The following is a 24,859-nucleotide window of genomic DNA, read 5'->3' on the forward strand; positions in this document are numbered from 1 at the left end:
GGGGTCACTTCATCTACAGCGATATCATTGACTTGATTGCAAATAAATGCACAGACACTATTTAAATGAACAGAAGATGACATAACTGAATTCAATGATGAACTGCCTTTAACTATCATTTTGCATTATTGAGACACTGTTTTCCAAATGAATGTTGTTCAGTGCTTTGACGCAGTGTATTTTGTTTAAAGCGCTATATACATAAAGGTGATTGAATTTCATTGAGACAGCACACAGACATGACTTGTCTAATCTCTGGTCAGGGGAGGCTCAGCGTCATCCACGCCGATGGGTTATTCCTGCAGATGGATGGTTTTTATAGAGGAAAGAACGTAAAAACCTTGAACTCTGAACGGCAGAAGACAACACTATGTGTGTGTGTGTGTGTGTGGTAGAACTCAACTGTTAAGCCACAGGAGAGGCCTGGATTTAACAGATTTTTTACAAAGCACTTGTTTGTTTACACATGTAATGCCGCTGTAATATGACTTTCTGCCGTTTTCACTCATCAGTTTGTTTATACTGACATCACACACGGAAACAGAAACTGTTTTCTCCTTATTCATTCCAGTAAGAGAGGCACTTCCATATGACTCAATAAATTCAGCCTCATTCTCAAAGGAATCAGAAATCTGAACATGTTTTGAAGTAATACGGTATTATATGGTATTCAATGCGAGTCAGGCTCCCATAGAAGGGCCTGTTTGATTGTGACTGGATAAGAGACTCGTGAGAGACTGAACCAGGAGGAACAAGTGAACTCATGGCTTTTTTGAAATTCAACAGCTTCTTTAAAATTGCCATTGAAGGGTTCACGTTTACGTGAGCGCGACTGTGTGCATGTGCGCTCGTGTTTTCATCCCTCTTATGTGAAGAAGATCTGTATACACAGTATGAATCTTCATGCATTGAGTGTGTGTATATATGTGTTTGCATGCGTTGTTTTGTGAAGGTCTGATCTCAGAATGTATATATGTGTATGTTGGGCACTCACCGCCGCGCCTCAGCAGCATCTTGGCGATGTGTGTGTGTTGGTTCAGCAGGGCATCGTGTACCGGACTGACCCCCTGGACCTGACTGCCCAGCTGCAGGTTTGGGCAGTGCTGGAGCAGGGCCTTCACACACTCTGTGCTGCCATGGTTACAGGCTTCATGAAGGGGCGTCCAACCAGCATGATCTCAAACAGTGACACAAAATATGCTGTGAGGATTTTGGTGCCTACATACACTACACACAAGGTCAAGCTTGACAAATGACAAATTAAACAAACAAACAAAAAAAAAAATACGGACATTATATGTCCTTTATTAATATCAATTATGTATATAATGTTTTACTATTTGCTGATGTCAGAAGTCAAATAAATCTGTATAATTAGCACATGCATAATAGGTCATTTAAATTCTTGCCATATAATTGTATATTAATAAGAATTTAAATTCAATTTCAGAATATAACATAACAAAATGCCTCTTCATAAAAGGTACAGTTTCTTTTTATAGTATTTTTCTAACATTATCAATCAACTATTCGCTATTACATTGCTACATTAATGCAAAGTAAATTATTCAACTTTTTTTATCTAGTATATTATAAAATATAGAATGCATTTGTTTAAATTAGTAATGATAACAATAAAGGTAATGAAAACATAAACTATTTGAATTTATCTGAGAGAACTGGCCTCAATTGTAAACATTTCTGAATGTTGCCATTATTGCGTAAACAAACTGATTCCAAAATCCAAATGTATGCTAGTAGTTTTCATATTAATCCTGTCTTTAAACTCCCAATGCGTTTTTTTTTTTGTGAAAAAAGAAACAACAAAACAAAACGCAACATAGTAAAATACAAATATTTTTGTAATATTATAATATAATTTTTTTTAACGAAAAGGCCTCAAACGCAAACATTTCTGTACATCATAACATAACAGCACAAACATACTGATTACAAAATTGTTTGCTAGTAGTTTTTTTTTTTAATAAAAATAAAATGTTAAGATTTGCACTCTAGGCTTTTCAAGTGAAAGAAGTAGCAGAACACTGGAAAAATTAAATATATATATTATATATATATATATATATAATATATATATATATATATATATATATTTTTTTTTTTTTTTTTTTTTTTTTTGCAAACAGGCCTCAATCGTAAACAATCATTTAATGTCATTACATAATTGTGCAAGCATTCTCATTCTAAAGTGGCATTAAAAAAATAATTTTTGAGTTAAAGTAAACTTACAACATGTCAAAAACAGCGCAACAATAAAACAATACAAGCAGGATTTTCATCAGGGTATATGGCAAAAATAACCACGATTACGTTAAGATTTCAAAACGAGATCGGAAAACGAAAGGCATGCACAAAATTAGCTTGACGCCTCAATACTAAACCGAGCCTAAAACAGTGTCCGAACCTACCAGACACACCCTTACATTTGATCTCAAAGGTTAGACGTGTGACGTAGGCTTTCCTTTGTATGAATTACCAGTTTAGCACACAAAAAAGTGAAACAGAAGAAATGGGACGATTCTACTGAGGGCAGGGGAGGAATATAGAAACCTACCTTTAATGTTGACGTCCGTTCCAGGCACGCTGAGGATACGAAGCAACGTCTCCACCTGGTTCCTCTTGCAGGCTCGATGAAGGAGTGTCTCGCCTACACATGGATGGAGAAGAGAGAAAGAGAGAGAGAGAGAGAGAGAGAAAGGGCATGTGAAGAGAGAAGTGGGCAACATCCAAAATCAGGGTGCGTCCTGCCAACTGCCCTCACAGTCCCGTAACCGCTTATTTAACGCTTTCCGTGCTCGACATTAAAACAGCTAAATGGGCACACACTGAAACGACATGGAACATTTTTAAATCAAACCAATAAAAGGGGCTGACCCTGAAAAAAAGAGATTTTTTTTGGGGGGGAGAGGGACAGGAAGCAGAGAGAGAGAGAGAGCAAAGAAAGGCGCTCATCCGTTCTCTTTGTCACTATTCCCCTTTTTTTCCGGACAGTGGGAATTCTTTACTACACTAGCACCCCAAGTTGAAGGCGATTGTGGGAAAAGGCTTCCTGGCAGTCCGGCATTGTTCAGCCGGGGAAAGTTATGGTACAGAGCTCATACACAATGGCTCAAACAGCCAGAGTTCAAAAGCTCCACTGGGCAGTACGAATGGGAACACGCGATTCTCACTTTGCAAACTACAACTGCCAGACACCAAAAGCCTCCAAGGACTTTTATTTACATTTTCTTCTGCCTGCTCCCTTTGTAAAGTAGCCTTCATCCCTCGCTCTCCCGATATGATATCAAATCGGGAATATATTAGAGGGTGGGCTGCTTCCTTTTTTTTTTCATGTGTGACTGAACTTCACAAGAAAGTAAAAGGCCAAACTTGAGTGCCTCTGCGGCTGCCATTATAATGCCGCTGTGCAAAGCTGCTAATAAATGCTTTACTGGGTCTCACCAGGGTGCCCATTTCTCTGCAGCCTTGGCCGGCTAGATAAAACCCGGCGTGCTAAAAGAGCCCAAAGCGGAGAGAGGCAGCGGGGAAGAGGAGGGGGAAATAAAGCAGACAGTCTTCTTTCTTCTTGTGGCAGGGGAAAAAGGGAGAAGCTGCATCCTCTTTCACATCAATACATTGGGTGCGTTTTTCAAGAAGCCCCCTTTAAGCCAGATCAAACAGAGAAAATTAGGTTAGAAGAAAACGTAAATGACCAGATAAGGCTGATATGTCTGCGACTACAGAGAGCCGTTTGTCATGGTATAAAGAAGAAAGATGCGGAAGTCGTGGAATCATGGGCACTGGAGACTGCCTATACCCATTTTGGACTGATGGGATTCACTTTTTCTTTTCTTCCCAAAGATGTTTTAACATGCAATCTTTTAACTTTTAATTAAATTCAAATATGTCTAGAAATAACTAGACATTTTTCTATCTAAAGTTTTCATCATGACAGTAACAGTGCACAGTGACACAGATGTTTGAAGTCACAAAAACAGACTCCCTCCTAAAAATCTGATCACAAGTGGTTACAGAAAACCCATCTGGGACAGTGTGTTGGGAGACGGTCACCAGAGACGGAGATTAGTATCAGGTGTAAACAGGTTCTGACAACACATGAACGGAATGTTCCAGACTAAGCTAAATCAATGACAGAACTTCAAAAACTAAGATGAAAGAAATATATAAATACCTAGCACATATCTATAATAACCTCTCTCTGTTTCAAAGGAAAGGAACAACAGGGTAGGAAACAACAAGCCCCTAACTCACGTGTCAAGTACATGAAAGCAAGATCACAAAGACTCGCAACCCAAATCAACTAAAATAATTAGCAGGGTATTATGAAGAAATAAAACAGAATGCAATAAAAGTATGACTTAATGAGTGCCTCAGCACCATGGCAAGTTCTGGCTCGCACTAGCCCTTTTTTCACACCCTAATAGGCCCTAAAACCCAGTGATTAAACATTTCTTAACTCCCCATGTGTACACAGTCTCAGAAATGCCAGGCCCAATCTTCCCTCTGTTAAATCACTTTAATGGCTCCAATTTGGACACAACGCTTCCATTATAGGGGTAATTGCATACTCAGCATTTACAAGCTCGAAGAGGATAAATCCATCCTGTCCTTTTCTGTAAATTGTGAAATGTGTGCAGCATTTGTGGTTGTTGTTTTTATTTATTTATTTATTTTGTCTTGTAGAGAGTACTTTCTTGCGTGGTTTGTGATGTCTGGCATGACAGCTCTGGCGCTAATGGCTTAAATAACGGCTATTTGTCACAAAAGTGCATTTTGAACACTGTGATGACAGGATGCATTTTCAGTTTGACCACTTTCAGGTTTTAGCAACATCCTTTAGTTCTACATGTAGGAGTTATAAAAGGTTTAGTTTATGGGATTGTGAACAAGAACTGAAAGAGGCCAATAATAACTGGGTCAACGATATTTATTTTAGTTTTATAAACCACTTGCAGATGCTAATCGTTTTGTGTGTGTGTGTGTGTGTGTGTGTGTGTGTTTGTGTGTGTGTGTGTGTGTGTGTGTGTGTGTGTGTGTGTTTGTGTGTGCCTCAAAAATGGCATTTTTTATTTATCACTGCCCTGAGCTCTGTAATGTGATACATTTTAAATAATACAATATAACAGCTCAATTAACAAGAATGCTGTTTTGTCCTTTTTTAAAAGTCCTCATTTAAGATTCAGCATAACAAGAACCAATAGAGGCAGGGTCTGTCATGTATGCTAACATCAGCACATCATGAAACTGCTCATACTTTAAATAAGAACGCATTATTAGTAATGGCTAAACATCCTAAGGATTCTACAAAGAGCACAACTCAATACACGTATTACGAAGGAAGAAATCATCCTGATATCACAATCTGAGCTTTACCCCAAAATCATTACCAATATGCTTATAGCATAATTAACTGTAGGCATAAGCCACAATGAAGCGTATTGAGCAGACAGACAGCGCAGGGTGAAGTTAACAAGGCACCATGGACCTGTACACCTTGTGAAAAATACTGCAGCGTCTACCTACAGAAATCTACAGCTGAGAGCCTGTGGATGCTTCATCAAAAATTGATGCGCTACACATCAGTATAGGGAGCACGTAGTGCAAAAACAACACAAGGCAGGGAGCAGCAGCCTTGAGTCTCCTGAAAGCAGGGCTGTCTCTCTCTCCTTGCCCTCCCCCGCTCGCTGCTCTGGCGTGGGGGTCTTTCTGATCAGGTGGAAGGGGAAAGATGAGCGTTGACACCTTGGTGGGTTCACACTGAGTGCCAATGTCCTAATTACCGAAACTTCCAGGCTTGGGTACCTCTGTCTTTCTCTTGCTCAGCCCCTCATCCCGTCTCCTTCCTCACAGCAGAATCCTAATTGCAGTGTTTAATATTCTTAAACGGGGGATCTGACAAGCATTATGTCTGCGTGTGTGTGTCGCCTGATTTTTATGTATTTTCCACCTCTTCCTCACCAAAGGATGGAGGGAGCGTAAAAAGCATGTGGAATGTAAATGCTGTTGCCTGAGGTTATAAAGAGAGGCTCTGTTGAGAGCTTTTGACCTAGCTGAATGCACTACAGAACTGATAGAGACATAGAACGATAGATAAATCACAGACAGAGACAGACAGATAATGATATATAGAGTGATAAATAGAATGATAGACAGACAGACAGACGGATAGACGGATAGATGAATAGATGGATAGATAGACAGAACAATAGACAGATAGACAGACAGAGAGACAGGTGGATAGACAGACGGATAGACCAATAAACAGATAGATGGATAGACAGACAGAACAATACATAGACAGACAGATGGATAGGTGAACAGATGGATAGATAGATTGACAGAACAATAGACAGATAGATAGACAGATAGACGGATAGATAGACAGACAGACAGACAGACAGATAGATAGATAGATAGATAAATAGACAGACAGACAGGCACACACAGACAGACAGACAGACAGACAGATAGATGGATGGATTGACAGACAGACAGATAGACAGATAGATAGATAGATAGACAGACAGACAGGCACACACACAGACAGACAGACAGACAGACAGATAGATGGATGGATGGATGGATGGATAGACAGACAGACAGACAGACAGACAGACAGATAGACAGATAGACAGATAGATAGATAGATAGATAGATAGATAGATAGATAGATAGATAGATAGATAGATAGATAGATAGATAGAACAGATTTTGAATTGGAATTTGACAGACAGATAAATAGATAAATAATGACGGATAGTGATAGAAAAAAACATAAGATTGAAAAAAACTATAGATAGATAGATAGATAGATAGACATAACAATAGACAGACAGACAGACAGACAGACAGACGGATAGATAGATGGACAGATAGACAGACAGATAGATTGATCGTTCGATTGACAGATAGATGATAACAGAATTTGAATTAGAATTTGACAGACAGAAATATAAAATGACAGATGGACAGACAAACAATGACAGAAACAGAAAAAGAATGATAGACCAAATGATAGAACGGTAAAAAGACAGACAGACAGAGACAGAAAGACACATCCTAGTTTTTTTGTGATGATGCATGAATGCTCTGCGTCTCTATGGCATGCAAGTAGACACTAACTGGTAGCAGCTCTCACCTGCAGCATTGACTCTGTGGTAACCTCTCGGGACAGTCTCTCGCCCTGAATCTGAGCCGCCTGCTGAGTCTGTCACAGCTCTGAAAAGAACACACAGTAACATTTAACAGACAGATTGAGACATCAAGCCATGTGTTTTTGAGGGGACAATAGTTCACAGAGCTTGTGGGTGAATAGATAGGATCTGTCATGTATGCCAACATCAGCACATCATGAAACTGCTCATAAATATGGTTAAATAAAGAATTTATCCATAGCCAGAGGAATGAAGTGATGGAAAAAAGCCTGCAATATTTAAAACTTCCAAGACAAATCTCTCTTAAAACACAGAGCGGTGAGATGCTACCATAAAGTTCACTAAATACCTCCCACTTTATGCCGCTGCTTGTGTCTACAAACATCATTATATCACTGTCACGACATTTTCACACTACCGCAGGATGGGGTTGAGGGACTGGCATCTAAGTGCATCGCCTGTAGCAACTATCAGCCAGCCTGAATGCTAGCTGTACTTACTGAATCCTTTTATCCGAGGAGACAGCTATCCAAACCCCCCCGTGGAGCTCTCCCAGGATGCAGTCCCTGGCCAGTGTTTAAGAAACTGTCACTAAATGGCACCATAAGAGCTACAGTGATGTAGGCAGGATTGCAGGCTGATGTTCTGATTGGGTGAAGTGTGCTGGCTGTCCGCTCAAGTGTTGACTAAGACACATAGCTGAAAAAAGACAATCTCAGACTGATGGAGGGATAGAAATAGAAGTATGGTCACATGCCAACGAAAATCAATCGATCAACCAATCAATCAATCAATCTCTCTCTCTATCCTTCCATTTTAGTTTTAGTGATTAAGGTGGAATTCAAGTGCATGATCGGTAATAACTTATTTTTCTTTATTAATAGGTTAAAATGATTATACTTTATAATGTAAAAATGTCCCCAATAACCCCCCAAATGCTGGCTTGCAGGCAAAATCCTTTAATCTAACTGATGCAATATCTTAGAGCACAGCAAAACCAAAAAAATAAAAAATTCATATCCACTACAGAAAATTTCCTGACTTTTCCTGACCTGGATATCAAAACTTTAAAAAGTCCCTTATATATTCAGGCTTTCCTGACTGGTAACCCTAAAGAATAGACTTGTAATAGTGCTTATGATTTTAAAAATTTTAAATTAAATAAATAAATTATCATTTATACTTAACTGTGTCTAAATATATACACTGCAATACACTGTGCAGCTCTTACAAAGAAAAAAAAAGAAGCTTAAAGAATCTAAATGTATGATAATTGATCAGATTTTAATAATGATTTATCTAAAGGTGTTACTATAAAACTACTACCTACATAGAAAAAAGTCTTGTTGTCAGGACGGTCACAGAGTGGACTGACTTGCCCAAATTGCAGATAAGGAAATGTAGTTGCAATATGAGTAGTATTAGAAAAGTATTTTCTAATAATTCTTGCAAGGGTTTGATTGATTGAATAAGATGCTCGAAAAAAATACATTTTAAAATATACGGTAAAGAGCTAGGGAAGAGTACTAGAGTGAGGCTGTAAGAGGCCTTAGAGGACAGTGCTATCAGAGGAATAAAGGCTTGTGCTTCCTTTTTCAGCAAGAGTGTCTTGTTCCCTAGTAATTGGATTGTTCAGAACCAAGTTGCAATCTAACACACCAGAACAGTACAAACATCCACATTCTCACAGACATATGGTCATTTAGTTTCCCATTAGTGAGGAGTAAACATCATTGTGTGCAGTGTTCAAGTCTGTGAGTGAGGACACAATGTTCTTCTTGTGACCACTGCTGTCCTAAAATATTCAGCACACTGTCAAACAACCCATCGTGGCGACGAGATGCTGAAAGTCATGGCTTAGTCGATGTAATCAATGTGGAGCAGAAATAGGAAAGAAAGCATCAGAAAGAAAGAGCTGAATGTCACAAGCAAATCATTAACGTTTTCTACCATACGCCAGTGTCTTACAGCAATAAAGTGTTTATGAATTTACAGCTGTATTATTCCAAGCTAGAATAATCATGCCAAAGTAGACACCTAACAAAGTAACACATTTTGTAAAAAGCAACAAAGAGAAACTTAAATGAAAATTTGTTAAATTAAAAATTATATCATCATTATAATTTAGTGTATAGACATAAGTAGTTTTTAACTGGTATATTTATAAAATAAATGAGTTGATGCATGTATTAATATCATTCATAGTATTTAATTCACTTTTTTTTTTCATTTTAATTAACATTAATCACATTAACATAAATTTAGTTATTTGCATGTAATTTTTTTTGTTTTTATATAAATATAAAAATAAATATAAATAAACGTATATAAAATATAAATAAGTGATAATATAAAAAAAAAAATATATATATATATATATATATATATATATATATAGTACTGTTGACCGATTATATAAAATAATTAATTTATTGCACTTTTTTTTCCTGAAATTATTCACATTCAATCGCACTGAACAAAATACTAAAATACATAAGTTATATTTCATTAAGATTTGATTTGATCTTATCTTTACTTCAGCTTTATTTCAATTCACCAAAGCAATTACACAGTCCTCAGGTTGCATTTAAACGCAGTCATGGTTTGTGTCAGTCGAAGCCTGTAGGGAAAAAAGGCAGCCAAGCAGCAGTTGATTGAGCTGGTAGGAGAGACACACAGCCCCAATTACCCTTATGTCACCACTAGTAACAGGGCTGGTGGTCTGCTGCCATCACAGGTTGCCCCAACAGAGAAGGACAGCACCCTGTCTCTCTCCATTAGTCATCTTAAACCCCTCTAATGCCCCATAATGGCAGAAAATTGTCCAATTAAAGGCACCTACTGCACTCTCTGCCTCTGTCATACACGTATGGATGCTGACATAAAGAGGATCTTATAGTGTTGTAAGTGGAGAGTGGTTATCTCAAAATGTGCTCTGATGGCACAAGGATGTAGAAAATGACACCTATTAATTCTTGTGATTTTACAGAGAAACATCTTACAAAAGTAAACACTAGTACCAGGTCTATTCATCGAAATTATACAAATAGTTTTAAAAAGTCAACGTGTTTTTGCTTTTTTTTCCTGTGCTCTGTGATCTGCAGTGTCAGTATGGAGGACAATAGCAAGAGCAGATAGATGTGGCAGAGCTGAAACTCACTCTGAGCCTGGCACATGGCCGGCACGACTAGTAGAGGGTTGATTCATCTCTATTCTGTCAGTCTGTCCCTTCAGGGTTTGGACTGGTTCTCGATCACACAACATCCCCAGAGCTTTGAGGTAGGTTGAGACCTGGCAAGAGACAAGCAAAATAAATCGTAACATTTTTTCCTCACTATTTTTCCTCCATCTCTCACTGAATGTTCTATTCACTGTATTGTGTTGTGTTATATGATGAATGCAGACTTCTGGGAAGGCAATTTGCTGCAAATGAAAGTGTAGTTGCAATAAATCATGATGTTTATTTTAATAGAGTTGGACACAAGTTAAAACTCACAATTGTGAGCAGGTAGAGTGGTTCAGAGCTGAGGATCATGCCCCTGCTGCAGCAGATGTTTCTATAGATGGCGTCGGCAGTGAACATCCGGAGTCTTGCAGAGCGAAGGGCTGGAATCACTTCCTTCAGCATCTCACAGGGTAGGTCTAAAGGAGGAGACCGGAAGCTATTTAAACCTTTATTGTACATTCCCTCAAATGAATAAAAATAAATAAATAAATAATAATAATAATTATATATATATATATATATATATATAGACACTCACACATACACACACACATACACACACACACACACACTTCACAAAATTGCATTTCTTTACTGTATTTTTGATCAAATAGATACAGCCTTGATAAACATAAGAAATTTCTTTTACTTCTGAATGCCCGTTTATATATATATATATATATATATAGAGAGAGAGAGAGAGAGAGAGAGAGAGAGAGAGAGAGAGAGAGAGAGTGTCCTCCATAAGTATTGGTAACAGTAAAGTCAAAATAGCTTTCTTTGCTGTGGAGTCAATACATGTGCAAATATGATTAAAAGATAAATATGCGACAAAACAACAGAATGTCACATTTTATTATTAGGTCTTTTCATGTGACATGTTTTTCCATATAAAAAGGACAGAACTTTTAGAGTTTGTCCAACTATTTGAAGTGAGCGTACGTATTGGAACAGTTGAATTTAAGGCAGAAGTACAAGATTAAAAGCTAATATTTATTTGCAGATCCCTTGCATACAATCAGAGCAGTGAGTCTGCAACCCATAGACATCACCAGACTCTTGGTCTTATGCTTTGAAATGCTTTTCTCCAACCTTTAATTCAGCCAATTCCAACTGTTGCTTGTTTTGGGGAGTTTCTGTCTTTAGTCTCCTGTTCAGATGGTGAAATTAATGTTCAGTTGGACTTAAATCTGGAGATTGATTTGGGCAATCTAAGACTTTACATTGCTTTGCCCTGATAAAGACCTTGACTGAATTGGCAGGGTGTTTTGGGTCATTGTCCTGATCCAATATGAAGTGCTTTCTAATGAGTTTGGTGCCATTTTCTTGAATATTGGTAGCCAATATGATTTTGTATCCTTCAAAATTAATTCTGCTACTGCCATCATACATTAAGTCATCATTAAAATGAAGAGGTCCTATTCTAGAGACAGCGTTTCACGCCGAAACCATGACTCCACCTCCACCAGGCTTTACAGATGAGGTTGTATGCTTAGGAACATTTGCAGTTCCCTTTTTTCTCCACACTTTTGCTTTTCGATCACTTAAATATAGGTTCATCTTTGTCTCATCAGTCCATCAACTCAGTTCCAAAACTCTACTGGCTCACATTTATGAAGAATCTTGCTTTTCTATTTCGGGTGCTGATCAGAGGTTTGCATCTTGCTGTGTAGCTTCTGTAATTCTGTGTCAAATTCTCCTGCAGACTGTAGATTGACAGAGCATCACCTCAGCTTTCTGGAGGTTGTTGGTGATTTTACAGACATGTATTTTAGGGTTCATTTTCACAGCTTTTAGGATATGTCTGTCATAAACTACTGTTGTTTTTGTCAGCCGATCAGGTTGTCATTGGTTGCAAAATTTCTACAAATCTACCCGATGACCAAACAAACTCACCTACAAATTGAATAGGCTGGGGTGATTGCATTTTCAGCAAATTTTCATTTTTGGGTGAACTATTCCTTTAAGTGCATAACATGATTCTTCACCAGTTTCCCACTGCACTATAGGGTACCTTGGCACAGTATAGCAATGTGTTCTGCCAGGTCTTTAAAGCCTTTCTCCACCAGACTGCTGTTGAGCGGACTGTGTTTCTGAGCCCAGAACTCCACCACTACACACAGAGTCTCCTGCAGAGTGACCGACATTCCCAGCCTCCACTCCTGCACACAAACACACAGAAAACTGATGAAACATCTGGAATGGACATGTCTCTACAAAATGGTATATTTAATGTGGAAATCTGTTGGCATAATGTTGCTGGCATATTGTGACAAATTTGAGTTTTAGCTGGGAAATTATCTACACAATGATTTCGCAGAATTAAACCAACAAACGTATAAATGTCTAAAACAGAAGATTTCAATAAACCATAAAGTGGCTGTCATTATAAACAGGAAAGGAGACTTGAATGAGACCTGAGTGGAGTTGACAGCCCAGAGTACAGTCTTGATCAGCAGCTTGCCGAGTTGCTGAACTGCCCTGGAGGTCAGCGTGGACTTCTCCCACATGTTCCAGAAAGTATTGTACAGAACAGACGCCCGACTGCTTCCGGGTGACCTCCTGCAGAAAGGAAGACAGGGTTGCCATATATATGTAGATACAGCTGCTACAAATACAATGACAGATCTGCTATGATGAAACTGGCAACATTTTAGGTTTGGGATTATTTAATATAGTTTATTCGGTTGTCAATTAAATATCAAATATGTCATCCTGTCAAATTTGGAGGATGCGTAGAAATGTGATGGCAATAAAGAATAGTTGCTAATGTATAATCTAGGCATTAATATCTATAGTTAACTCAGTTACTAAACCACTGTCTTTCTATCAGTCAAAACAGGCGGAATGTAAATAGTACAAAGTCTTTATCTTCAAAACAAGGTGAACAGCAAGACATCAGCATCTCTCCAAGCAGCTGAATATTGTGTTTTATTTCTACACTCTTTATGACATGTTTTGTCTGTGTTTATTTAGTGGAGGGGTGGAAAAATACTGCAGTTTCTTTTCTTTGGGCTCATGCAGAATCAAAAAGTTGTTGTTTCATTGAAGCGGAGATGAACAGAGCTCGGGTGCTCACCCTGAGCTAGCAGCATGAAGCTCCAGCTGAAAGAGTCTCAGGAAGAACTCCTGCAGGTTACAATGGAGACGAAACAGCTCGGTGGATGGTGGGCTTGGCAGTGAGTGACAGGTGGGTTCGCTTGCAAGACACACTCTTGAATAAATCAGACAAAACTGCATTACTGACAGAAACTCTATTTACCTATGAGCTGTTCTGACAGGTACATTGACAGTTTCATACCGAACTGATGTTTCAAGAAGTGACCAGAGACCGCCTTTACATTCTGGACACTGGAGGATCTGAAGAAAGTACTTAGTGTGTCCAGGAGAACCCCAGGTAGGATTGTTGCGCAGGATGCTGTGGAGGACTGTGATAAACATGCTGAGGTACAATGGCTTTGCATCACCCTAAGTAAGTAAGAAGTAAGAGAGCAAGAGCAAAGACTGGGTTATCTGAGAGGTGTAAACAAGCTTTTGTAATAAAGTACATTCTTTAAACAGTTCCATCTATTCTAAAGAGTTCAGATCATTACATAAACCTCAGTGTTCAGAACAGATACCTAGAGAGGAAGGTGGCTGATGGCCTGTATAATTCGGATATATCCACAATCATAATTTAATGACAGCAAAGTGTAACACGAACAGTTCTATAAATATAGAAATTCTTTATTTATTTTTAGACACATTCATGTTTAGGGCCAATAAGATCGTTTTATTTTTCTGAAAGAAGTCTCTTTTGATCATCAAGGCTGCATTTATTTGATCAGAAATGTAGATATTAAATAATGTCTTTTAAAATACTGTTTACTCTTGTGATGGCAAAGCTGAATTTTTTAGCAGCCATTATTCCAGTCTTCTTTGACACATGATCCTTCAGAAATAATTTGAATATGCTGATTTTGAGCTAAAGCAGCATTTCTTCTTTTTATCAATGTTGAAAAACCAGTAGCAGTGCTTCATATTTTGTGAAACCATTTTGTTTTTGATGAATAGAAAGTTCAAAAGAACAGCATTTATTTAAAAGAAAAAAATATTTTGTAACATTATAAATATATGTTTTTCAATTTAATGTGTATTCGCTAAATAAAAGTATTCATTTATATATATTTATAAATATATATATTTATAAATAAAAATCACGTTTTATATATATATATATATATATATACACACACAGTACAGACCAAAAGTTTGGACACACCTTCTCATTCAAAGAGTTTTCTTTATTTTCATGACTATGAAAATTGTAGAGTCACACTGAAGGCATCAAGGGCTATTTGACCAAGAAGGAGAGTGATGGGGTGCTGCACCAGATGACCTGGCCTCCACAGTCACTGGACCTGAACCCAATCGAGATGGTTTAGGGGTGAGCTGGACCGCAGACTGAAGGCAAAAGGGTCAACAAGTGCTAAGCATCTCTCGGGGAACTCCTTCAAGACTGTTGGAAGACCTCTTGAAGCTCATCAAGAGAATGCCAAGAGTGTGCAAAGCAGTAATCAAAGCAAAAGGTGGCTACTTTGAAGAACCTAGAATATGACATATTTTCAGTTGTTTCACACTTTTTTGTTATATATATAATTCCATATATAATTCCACATGTGTTAATTAATAGTTTTGATGCCTTCAGTGTGAATCTACAATTTTTATAGTCATGAAAATAAAGAAAACTCTTTGAATGAGAAGGTGTGTCCAAACTTTTGGTCTGTACTGTGTGTGTATATATATATATACATATATATATAAAACGTGATTTTTATTTATAAATATATATATTAAAACTCTTTGAATGAGAAGGTTTGTCCAAACTTTTGGTCTGTACTATATATATATATATATATATATATATATATATATATATATATATATATATATATATATATATATATATATATATAAAACACTATTTAACATCTTATCGCCATGAATTTTTGCACTTTGTGTGAATAGACTTTCAGTGGGTGGTAAAGAATGCTGTTTTTACGTATTAGAAATCACTATCCTTACAACATCCTTAATGAAAAAGAAACTATCACACATGTAACAGTGCTTTATAAGGATTTCGAATAGCTCTTATTATACACACATGCAGAGCGTGGTGCATTAGCTGTTGGAGCAGCGGGGCTGGGGGCATCACCCCAGGCTGAAGGGACCCCAGAATCTCCTCCAGAGCTTGAGGGAAGAAGGCACACTCCACCAAGCTCTGCACATTGCTGAAATCTACCGCTGGAATCTGGGTACAAGAGACACAGAGAAAGAAAGACATACAGGAAATAAGATGACTAATGGTAATGTGTTCTCAGGGTCAGTGTCAAATGAGTGCATTCGGACATTTCGGCTTGAGAAACCAGTGGAGGCACACTGCAATGTTTCTTTAATGGGTATGCCAATCATGAGAATACCTATCCAACGGATTTGCCTAAATCAGGTGACCTGGCTGTGATGAGCCTTGCGTTTATTACTCCTCTACGAGACACACAGGAAATTGAATGACCTGATCCTCTTGATGAGTCAAATACTCATTTTTGTACTTTAACAGCTTGTGTATGGCAGATAGGTTTGTTGAAAAGTTTTTCATAGATTTGAATACCTGAACTGGCAGGTTGGGTGTGTAGTAGCTGTAGAACTCTGGGACTGTCAAAAGCATTTTCTTCCGTTGCTGAAACGAGATGTCATGTGAGGTCATACTTTATAGAAATTACATTGATAACCATGACAACTTTCTCATTTGTGCCCAAAATCCATCTGTGAAAGCCATAATTATGTTTCAAAATGATATATAAAAGTACCAGCATAAAAAGTGGATGAGGAGAATACAAATATATCGGACCTCCATTATTATGATGTATTCTTTGAGCATTTCCTCCAATTCTTTTTGTGAGAGGTCATCAGTAACATCCATAGAGTCAGTGACTGCGGCAGCATCGACGGCCATTTTACAGCTCTCTCCTTCACCGAAGGACTCCAAATTACAGGACCAGTTTAACTCTGCGCAAACATCCTGCAAAAGAAAGACAGAAAATAAATCACCAAAAGCAAATTCGGAGGTTGAATGTAAAAAGTAAAAGGTGTCCAAATGTAAAAGATAATTTTTTCTTAGCAAATAGACTATCAAAAGTTTGTGATTTGCAAGATTTTATTATTATTATTATTTATTTTTTTAAGAAACCTCTCTTTTTATTACAGTTTAATATTGTTAAAGTTTGAATGCCCAAAAGACATTAAAAAAAAAAAAAAAAAAAACTGTCACTTTTAGTGATTTTTATAGTACTTTTTTTAGACTACATAACAATCTAGTTTTTTAAAGCAATTAATACAAAGAGTTCCTTTACCCCAAAAAGATGTTTGGCTACATAGCTGACACTATAGTGAGTGATTCTGCACTTCTGGCCTTTATCTTTAGATGTTTTTGTGGTTATCACGTGAGTTACATCATATGAAGTCGACCAGTCTGTGAAGACAACAGCTCTGCCTGCTTTTAATATCCTGCAAACAAAATGTGGTTTTAGCAGATTCACCATGAGCCGCCGACTAAACATCAACAACATTTCTGAAGGCATGCTGTACAAAGTTGTCACTGTGCACATCCTGACCTGACAAACACACTTCTCTTCGCTGGATCATCAATGTCAACGAGCACAACCCAATCCTGCAGGTGGAGATTGGAAATGACAAACATGTTCAATTTCTTTTATCTGTTTTCTACGTTAGTTAACAATATAGTGCTGTTCACCTGAAAAGCTCCAGACACAGTGCCATTAGACACCCTCTCTCTCCATGTTTTCAGCGGATTGGGTGTTTCGGGAGTCTGAGCTGTTAAGTTTAATTCATATGGAGCCTCTGGAAGCCATGCTTTTTGATTCACACTGTCCAGAACAAACTCTGGAGTGACTATCCACTTTCCTGAAACAGTTATTTATGTTGTTTTATGTTATGTGGTGTTATTTTATTGCATGCTTTCTACTCGATTATGACAGTCAGCTCAATATTACAGACCTCCCGCACAGGCTGCGATAAACTTTTCACTTGCTAAAGCTTTTTGGACAATGAGGTGAGTTGTTGCCTCCTTATAAACCTGGAACATAGAAACATGTCTCAGTGAAATATTGTGAACTGTAAATGAAGATTAAAAAAACTCTCTTTTATTGGACATTGTAAAGTCACCTTACTAAAACATATCATGAGATCATTTAGGAAAAGGTCAAGAACTTGGAGGTTGGGTTTATTCTCATGAGGGTTTCAATTAGTAGAGAGAGCAATCTGTGACTATATTAAGATGATATTGAGGGCAAGGACAGAATTACATGGTCCGAAATACACTGCAGCATCGGGAAGCAATTAGAGTCATTTTTCAGGGCTAATTACCAACACTTTATCATTTTCTACATGCACAGTAAAAAAATGCTTGACGTTGTGGAAAAGAGGCTTGTTTAATTAACTGAATTATATAGCAGTGCACTTCTGAGTGGTTCAAAATATTGAATTACATTTGATAATATATCAAAATAAGTCAAAGATGCAGATAATGCTAGACCTTTTCTTACAATTAGCTTCTTCCAATTACTTTTACGTGTATTGGTATATATGGGTATATTAACTGTTATTTAAATGTTTCAAACATAACATGCTTGTTAAATATTTCACTTAATGTGTTTTTTCGTGTATTATTGTTTTTATCAGTATTATTTTAATATATTTGGTTTGATATTTCATATCTAATGCAAACAAATTCAAACACATTAAGTCTGATTAACTCTCCAAATATTTTGGGGCCACTGTACAACAGCAGAACTCTTCATTTATAACGTTGTTACACTAAGTTATATATACTATTACCATGGTAAAGGGTAAGAATGTACGTGTCTTTAGAGCAAATACTTACAGAGCCCCCAAAATATATGCCCCCCAGCTTTCTGATGCCGTGGAGTAACTGTCTTTTCTGGGAATGATTCTTGATGCCAGACATTTGAAAGATGTATTTGTTGTCCATCATGATCATCTAGTGAGAAAAAACAGATTATATAATACACATATTACAGCTATTGGCTGTTTACAAACACTAAAGAACAGAAGAATAGCAAGTAAAGTTGAATTGACTGAATTAGATTGTGATTTTGACAAAAATAAGATGCGTACAAAGTATCTTACCTGAAACCGAAAACCGTGAACTCACTCTGATGTGATGAATTGGACAGTTTGATCTCGCTCCTAATACAACGGCGCGCCAAATGTCACCAATGACCATTCATCTATATAAAGTGCTATTTTATCGAACGACACCTTCAGTACTGTAAATATACAACACAAAAGACACTTAATATGACGCTAACTGTAAGATTAGATTGATACGATATATTCTCACTTTCGTTGTTTCTGTCATTTCGCTTAGTTTCGCTTCTTCAAAACTAGCGTACAGTGTGTTGCCTGACCACGGTATATTATTAGGGGTAACCAATATGTTCAAACTCACATAAATATTACTGTCTCTAACTTGAGGTGCATACACTTATAACAAAATACTGAAAACATACCTAGAATAAAAGATAGATAATTTATGAAGTAAAAATAAAGAACGAGGAGAACATGATAATATTAACAAGTACATGCTCCCCCCTTTACTCGGTGATATACTCTGGTCCGTAACACGGAAATACTGATATGCTTCCGGTTGGTTGTCAGAGACGCTTTTCGCAAGAATCACAACAGTGCGTCACCACACGTGTTTACAAACAAACGGATTCGATGGCTGAACAGTTAAATATTCGACCTCGTAAGCGAGCTAGACAGCATGCTATTTAACCATCAGAAAGCCTTTTACGCTTATACGACACTTTTACCTACAATCTTATGTGGTGGATCGATATAAATGACTGAAACACTTATTTCTTTCTTATTAAAACAATCGCAGTTTCCTTCCTTTAGTGCTGTCTCAATTGGTGAGACTGTCCATTGTCTATATGTACTCGACACTGTTAGATTTGATTGCAATAGTAAACACTTCTCAGATCATTTAAGCCATTTCACTGCAATGAAAATTAAAGATTTGGGAAGAAATGCACCTGACAATTCTGCTTGGATTTTAGCGCTGATAGTCCTTCATTGCTGTTGGATTTAATGTGGTGAAGAGCCCCTGAAACCATAGCGTGAAAAGGTACCGTGTACTTTGCCTTAATCTCAGTGTTTAGTGGTTTTACTTGTGTGTGTGTGTGTGTGTGTGTGTGTGTGTGTGTGGTGTGATAATGGACTTGGACCATCAGTAGGGATGTAGTGCAATAGTTAAATGCTTTAAAAAGAACCGCCCTGTATATAGGAGCTGTCTGATGAGGGGTTGCAGACATGAAATGCTTGGGAAGTGATGTGATTTGGTGTGACATACTTTAGATCTATTTTAACATATTTTTTGCTAACTCTTTTGTAGCTATTATGAATGCAGATTTTTAATTGAAAGATATAGGCCTATTTTATAATTATGCTCACAAAGCCTACATTTATTTGATCAAAAATACAGTGCAAATCATAATATCATGAAATGTTATCACTGTTACTTACTACTTTTTTTTAATGTGATGGTAAAGCTAAATTTCCATTAGCCGTTACTTCAAACTTCCGTATAACATCATCCTTCATAAATCATTGTAATGTGCTGATTTGTTATTTTTAAAACAGTTGTGCTGCCTAATATTTTTGTGGAAATTGTTGTAATTTTTTTATGATTATTTGATTCATAGAAACTTTAAAAGAACAGTGTTTATTTGCCCTTAGCCATCTTCCACCTCTTCCATCTTTATTTGACCATCTAACTCTATTCTTATACTATACTTAATAGTATATACTATAGTATATACTATTCTGTTTTCTGTTTATTTATTATACAATCAACCACAGACAAAAGCAAAAAAGACCTCTCACCACTAGTTTGCTCTATTCTTTTTCTATTCTATCGGTTTTCTTTTTATTTACTTTATATAAAAAAAAAACCTTGCTACATGTACTGCGTTAGGCTAACTGAGACTTGTTATAGCACTTACATATAATTTATCTTTTTTTGATTTTGATTCCTTCTAGTGTCCTCATTTGTAAGTCGCTTTGGATAAAAGCATCTGCTAAATGACTAAATGTAAACAGAAATCTTTTGTAACATTATAAATATCTTTACTATCACTTTTAATAAATTTAACTCATCATTGCTGAATAAAAGTATTAAAAAACATATTGACCCCAAACATTTGTAGTGTAGGCTTGTTTGAATTGATCATTTTGATTTTGTCTGTAATTCTATTAGTTGTCTGTAGTTGTTTCTATAGATTAGATTAGATTAAATTCAACTTTATTGTCATTGCACATGTAAGGTACAAGGCTCGACGTAGTCAGTGTTTTCTCTGGATGTCCTCAATAGTAGGAAGTGGTGTCCCTGTGATGTGTTGGGCGGTTTTCACCACCCTCTGCAGTGCCTTGCAGTCAGCAACTGAGCAGTTCCCATACCAGACTGTGATACCAGACTGTGAACTGGTCAGGATGTTCTCGATCGCACAATGGTAGAAGTTCACCAGGATGGCTGAAGACAACTGGTTCTTCTTCAGTGTCCTAAGGAAGAAGTGGCGCTAGTGAGCCTTCAGGCTGGAGTTGTTGTGGTCCAGGACAGGTCCTCCGAGATGAGGGTTACCAGGAATTTGAAGCTGGAGACCCATTCAACAACCATCCCGTTAATATGGATGAGGTCATGCGTGCTTCCTTTCTTCTTCCATGATGGAAGTCATGGCCTAGTGGTTAGAGAGTTTGACTCCTAACTCTAGGGTTGTGGGTTTGAATCTCGGGCCGGCAATACCATGACTTAGGTGCCCTTGAGCAAGGCACCGAACCCCCAACTGCTCCCAGTGTGCCGCAGCATAAATGGCTGCCCACTCCTCCGGGTGTGTGTTCACGCTTTGTGTGTGTTCACTGCTGTGTGTGTGTGCACTTTGGATGTGTTAAATACAGAGCACGAATTCTGAGTATGGGTCACCATACTTGGTTGAATTTCACTTCACTTTCACTTTCACACTTTCTCAAGTCCATGATGAGCTCAATGGTTGTACTGGTGTTGAGGAGCAGGTTGTTGTCAGCATACCATGCATCCAGGTGATGTACTTCCTCCCTGTAGGCAGTCTCATCATTGTCTCTGATGATGCAAATCACCATGGTGTCATCTGCAAACTTAATGATGGAGTTGGATCCATGCACAGGCTTGCAGTCGCAGGTGTAGAGGAAAGTAGAGGAATGGCCTTAGCACACAGCTCTGTGGTACACCGGTGTTGAGTGTGATGGTGGTGGAGCAGGTGTGGCCTGACCTTACATGCTGAGGTCTGTTGGTCAGAAATCCCATAATCCAGTTGCAGAGGGAGGTGTTAATGTCCAGGTCTCCAAGTTTTGTGGAGGGAAATGCTGTTAAATGCTGAGTAGCATATGTCTTGTTATTATCCAAGTGTGTGAGTACCGAGTGCAGCACTGTGCATACTGCATCCTCTGTGTTCCTATTTCTGCGTTAGGCAAATTGGTGTGGGTCCAGTGTGGGTGGAAGGCAGTCCTTGAGGTGTTGCTCGGGTGAGGGACAGGTTGAAAATGTCTGTGAAGACCCCTGCAAGCTGCTCTGCACATGCTCTAAGCACACATACAGGAATGCAGTCAGGGCCAGCAGCCTTGCATGCGTTGATCCGACTCAGTGCAGTGTAGACGTCTGTGGGATTGAGTTTTGAGTTTGAGGGGTTGGTGGTCTGCTGAGAGTGTGCTCTTGGTGGCTGTCTCCTTGTTGTCACTGTTGAAGCAAGCACAAAAGCAATTAAGCTCGTTGACATTTTTTTGCTTAGCTAAAATTTTGTGGACATATCTCATATGCATTTTTTTTTAAATCTATGTACTGTATATGACCCTGCAATCAAGCCAAAATTATATTTCAACTACGCATAAGACCAACTGTGATTGACTAAATGTGAATTATGGATAGGCTTTCGATGTGAATTAATATGCTCTGCAATGTAATGTGTCCATTTCAACCTGCTTAAACAACCTGAGTTCTAGCTCTTGAATATTAAGTGTTGTAGGAAGACATTGAGAAAAAAACTGGTGAGTGGTTACCATGGTAGCCATTATTTAATTAATCATAACAGTAATTGTGATGTGAATATAAATTGCATTACATTTCATATATATATATATATATATATATATATATATATATATATATATATATATATATATATATACGTCTTTTTTATTTCTTCTTCTTTTTCCACTCTAGCTCTCAGTCATGTTCTAGCGCCTGACATATTTTGACAAATTCACCTGAAACTGAAAAGCAGTGGAAACTTTTGAATACTGTAGTTCACGTTAGCCAAAAATTGTGAAGTATAGTGAGGATATTGTCATAACCATTCCAGGACAAGTTCAGGAAAAGTCATCCGGCAAAAAACAACAACATGCACACAGTCAGTAAACACAGACTGAATTTATTCCCCTGAAACTTTTTTTCTTTCTTCCTTGCATTCTTTCTTTTTCACATTCACCTGTGTTGAATGAATATTGCACACGTTTGCTTGTCCCAACCAACCAACAAACAACATTCTCACCATTTTGGAGTAAAACAATATACTTCTTTAATACATTAAATATCCCAAAAGCTTTATTTAAGAGTTTTGGGAGCTAGAACATAGGCAAACCTTTTTAGACAGGCACTGGCTGCTAAATATTTCACATCGCTACCTCCATTCTGAGCTTGGAGCAGTTTGTAAGGGTAGACATGCAGAGAAATACTAGTGTGTCTTTAAGTGTCGAGAGAATACATCTGCCCCAGCTCTCTCTCTCTCTCTCTTTCACACACACACACACACACACACTTATGCACAGCTCCAGCTCTCTTCCTTGTGTGGCAGCTTTCAGAACTACTCTGGGACTCCACAACATTTGAGTTCAAAATAGATAACAAGACAAAGGAAATGGAGGGTGCATCTGCCTAATTGGGCCCTATGTGGTGACAGCATGAACCTGACACTTTTCCCACAACTCTCATGTGGATGAGACACGGGCGATGATGCGCATCCCTTTGTAACATCGGCTCCACACACGCGTGCGCGCACAGACATTGAGGCAGTCGGTCCCAGTGTAATTACACTGTTCACTTCCTAATCCTGTGTCTTAAAAACCTACACAAGTCAGTCTCTCTCTCTTCGCTCTTTCCCCTCAGACAGTAGTCGAGGCTTGAATAGAGTTTAGAAAATAATAACACGCGAGCTTAACTGCGGAGTCTGTCAAGTGAGGGAAATAATATTTGTCCAGCTGGACAGCCTTTGCCGTTGTGCGGGCTAAATTAATGTTGAGATTTCTGCCTGAGCGAGGAGAAAGGGCTGTCGTGTCGGAGAGGAAGTGCGAGCTGTTTGGTGTTTGACAGGGATTATTAAAATCAGCCCAGATGAAGGGGAGAGGGGCGCCAGCAAAGCCAAATTGACACTGACACTCTCCATTACACTTCACTTGACTTGCGATGACGACGTTGATACAGTCGCTCTCTCTCTAGCGCGTGCTGGATCCGTGTGAGACTTGAACGTTGAGGGCTTTATAGCAATCTGAGGCCAGATGGATTGTTTATTTAAAGCGAGGGCAAGAAGATGTGTCAGTCTATATCCCGCCAGCGTCTGGTAATACCGCAAGGCCGCTCTTTCCGATATGCATGTATTACCACCGAGCTGTACTGTAAATTGAATGGCACTCCAGCTTGACACAGAAAGGGGAGGCGGATAGATGAAAAGCAATGGATTGCGGCTAGAAATATTTATGGCAGATGATAACTAGTGTCTTGTTCCAGCTGTGCTTTGACGTGCAAAGATCTTGTTGGAGGTGACATCAAATAATTTTGTGTAAAGGGCCGTCATGTGTGTTCGAGGACATGTTTCATCAAACATAAAGGCTTCCGTTTTCAAGCTTACATTTCCCATTCCATTCAGACAAATGTGGTTCAGACATTGATTACTTCTTTTCATTTTACTTGCAATGGCTGTCCACAAAGTAAGTTACAGTGTTTACAGTATTTATATTCATGTGTTGTACCCAATACAGTCCTTTGCTGCAGAAGAAACTTTTCTGTACTTTTGTTCATTTCGCTTAGGTTGCTTGATCTCTCTCTCTCTTTCAAAAAAAAAAAAAAAACAATTAATTAAAAAAAAAAATACCCAGCTTATCTTACCTTACCCAAGTCCCTTATTTCTTTATTTTGGGGTGGGTTTATGAATTATGATGAGAAACATGCATAAAAAAAATACTGATCATATGAAACAATGATGGTAATGAATAAATCTCTTCGGCAAAAAAAAAATTAAATAAAAAGAAAGAAAGAAAGAAAGAAAATTTGTATTCAGGAATCATTGGAGTGGAG

The 24,859-nt window shown here is 37.9% G+C and overlaps 2 protein-coding genes across 2 annotated transcripts in view; one reads left to right on the top strand and one right to left on the bottom strand.

Moving 5' to 3' along the window:
- Window positions 1-472: 472 nt before the first annotated feature.
- LOC113079433 (SMC5-SMC6 complex localization factor protein 1-like) lies at window positions 473-18,945 on the bottom strand. The gene is made up of 19 exons (XM_026251694.1): window positions 18,821-18,945; window positions 18,607-18,746; window positions 18,341-18,457; window positions 17,455-17,533; window positions 17,192-17,361; window positions 17,052-17,107; window positions 16,791-16,944; window positions 16,289-16,459; window positions 16,049-16,117; window positions 15,545-15,691; window positions 13,703-13,869; window positions 13,481-13,615; window positions 12,819-12,963; window positions 12,416-12,563; window positions 10,672-10,817; window positions 10,336-10,466; window positions 7,160-7,239; window positions 2,576-2,668; window positions 473-1,177 (listed from the first exon to the last, which is right to left on the bottom strand). Exons 3-19 carry the CDS (start codon window positions 18,455-18,457, stop codon window positions 819-821), a joined length of 2,367 nt encoding a protein of 788 aa, XP_026107479.1. The 5' UTR covers window positions 18,607-18,746; window positions 18,821-18,945; the 3' UTR covers window positions 473-818.
- Window positions 18,946-19,185: 240 nt separating this feature from the next.
- Window positions 19,186-24,859, top strand: part of LOC113079432 (uncharacterized protein KIAA0825-like) — a gene marked incomplete at its 3' end in the record, with an annotated part of 28,556 nt that continues 22,882 nt past the window's right edge. The window contains exon 1 of the mRNA XM_026251693.1: window positions 19,186-19,609. The remainder of the gene's footprint in view (window positions 19,610-24,859) is intronic.

The sequence above is a fragment of the Carassius auratus genome, unplaced genomic scaffold (genome assembly GCF_003368295.1).
Source record: "Carassius auratus strain Wakin unplaced genomic scaffold, ASM336829v1 scaf_tig00028032, whole genome shotgun sequence".
Classification (NCBI taxonomy): domain Eukaryota; kingdom Metazoa; phylum Chordata; class Actinopteri; order Cypriniformes; family Cyprinidae; genus Carassius; species Carassius auratus.

Excerpts from the sequence above, each read along its gene's own strand:
- LOC113079433 (XM_026251694.1), bottom strand. The coding sequence starts at position 18,457 with ATGATCATGATGGACAACAAATACATCTTTCAAATGTCTGGCATCAAG. Across the intron at positions 17,108-17,191 it reads CTGTGTCTGGAGCTTTTCAG|GATTGGGTTGTGCTCGTTGA; the intron begins GTGAACAGCACT and ends CTCCACCTGCAG. Across the intron at positions 15,692-16,048 it reads CACCCAACCTGCCAGTTCAG|ATTCCAGCGGTAGATTTCAG; the intron begins GTATTCAAATCT and ends TCTTGTACCCAG.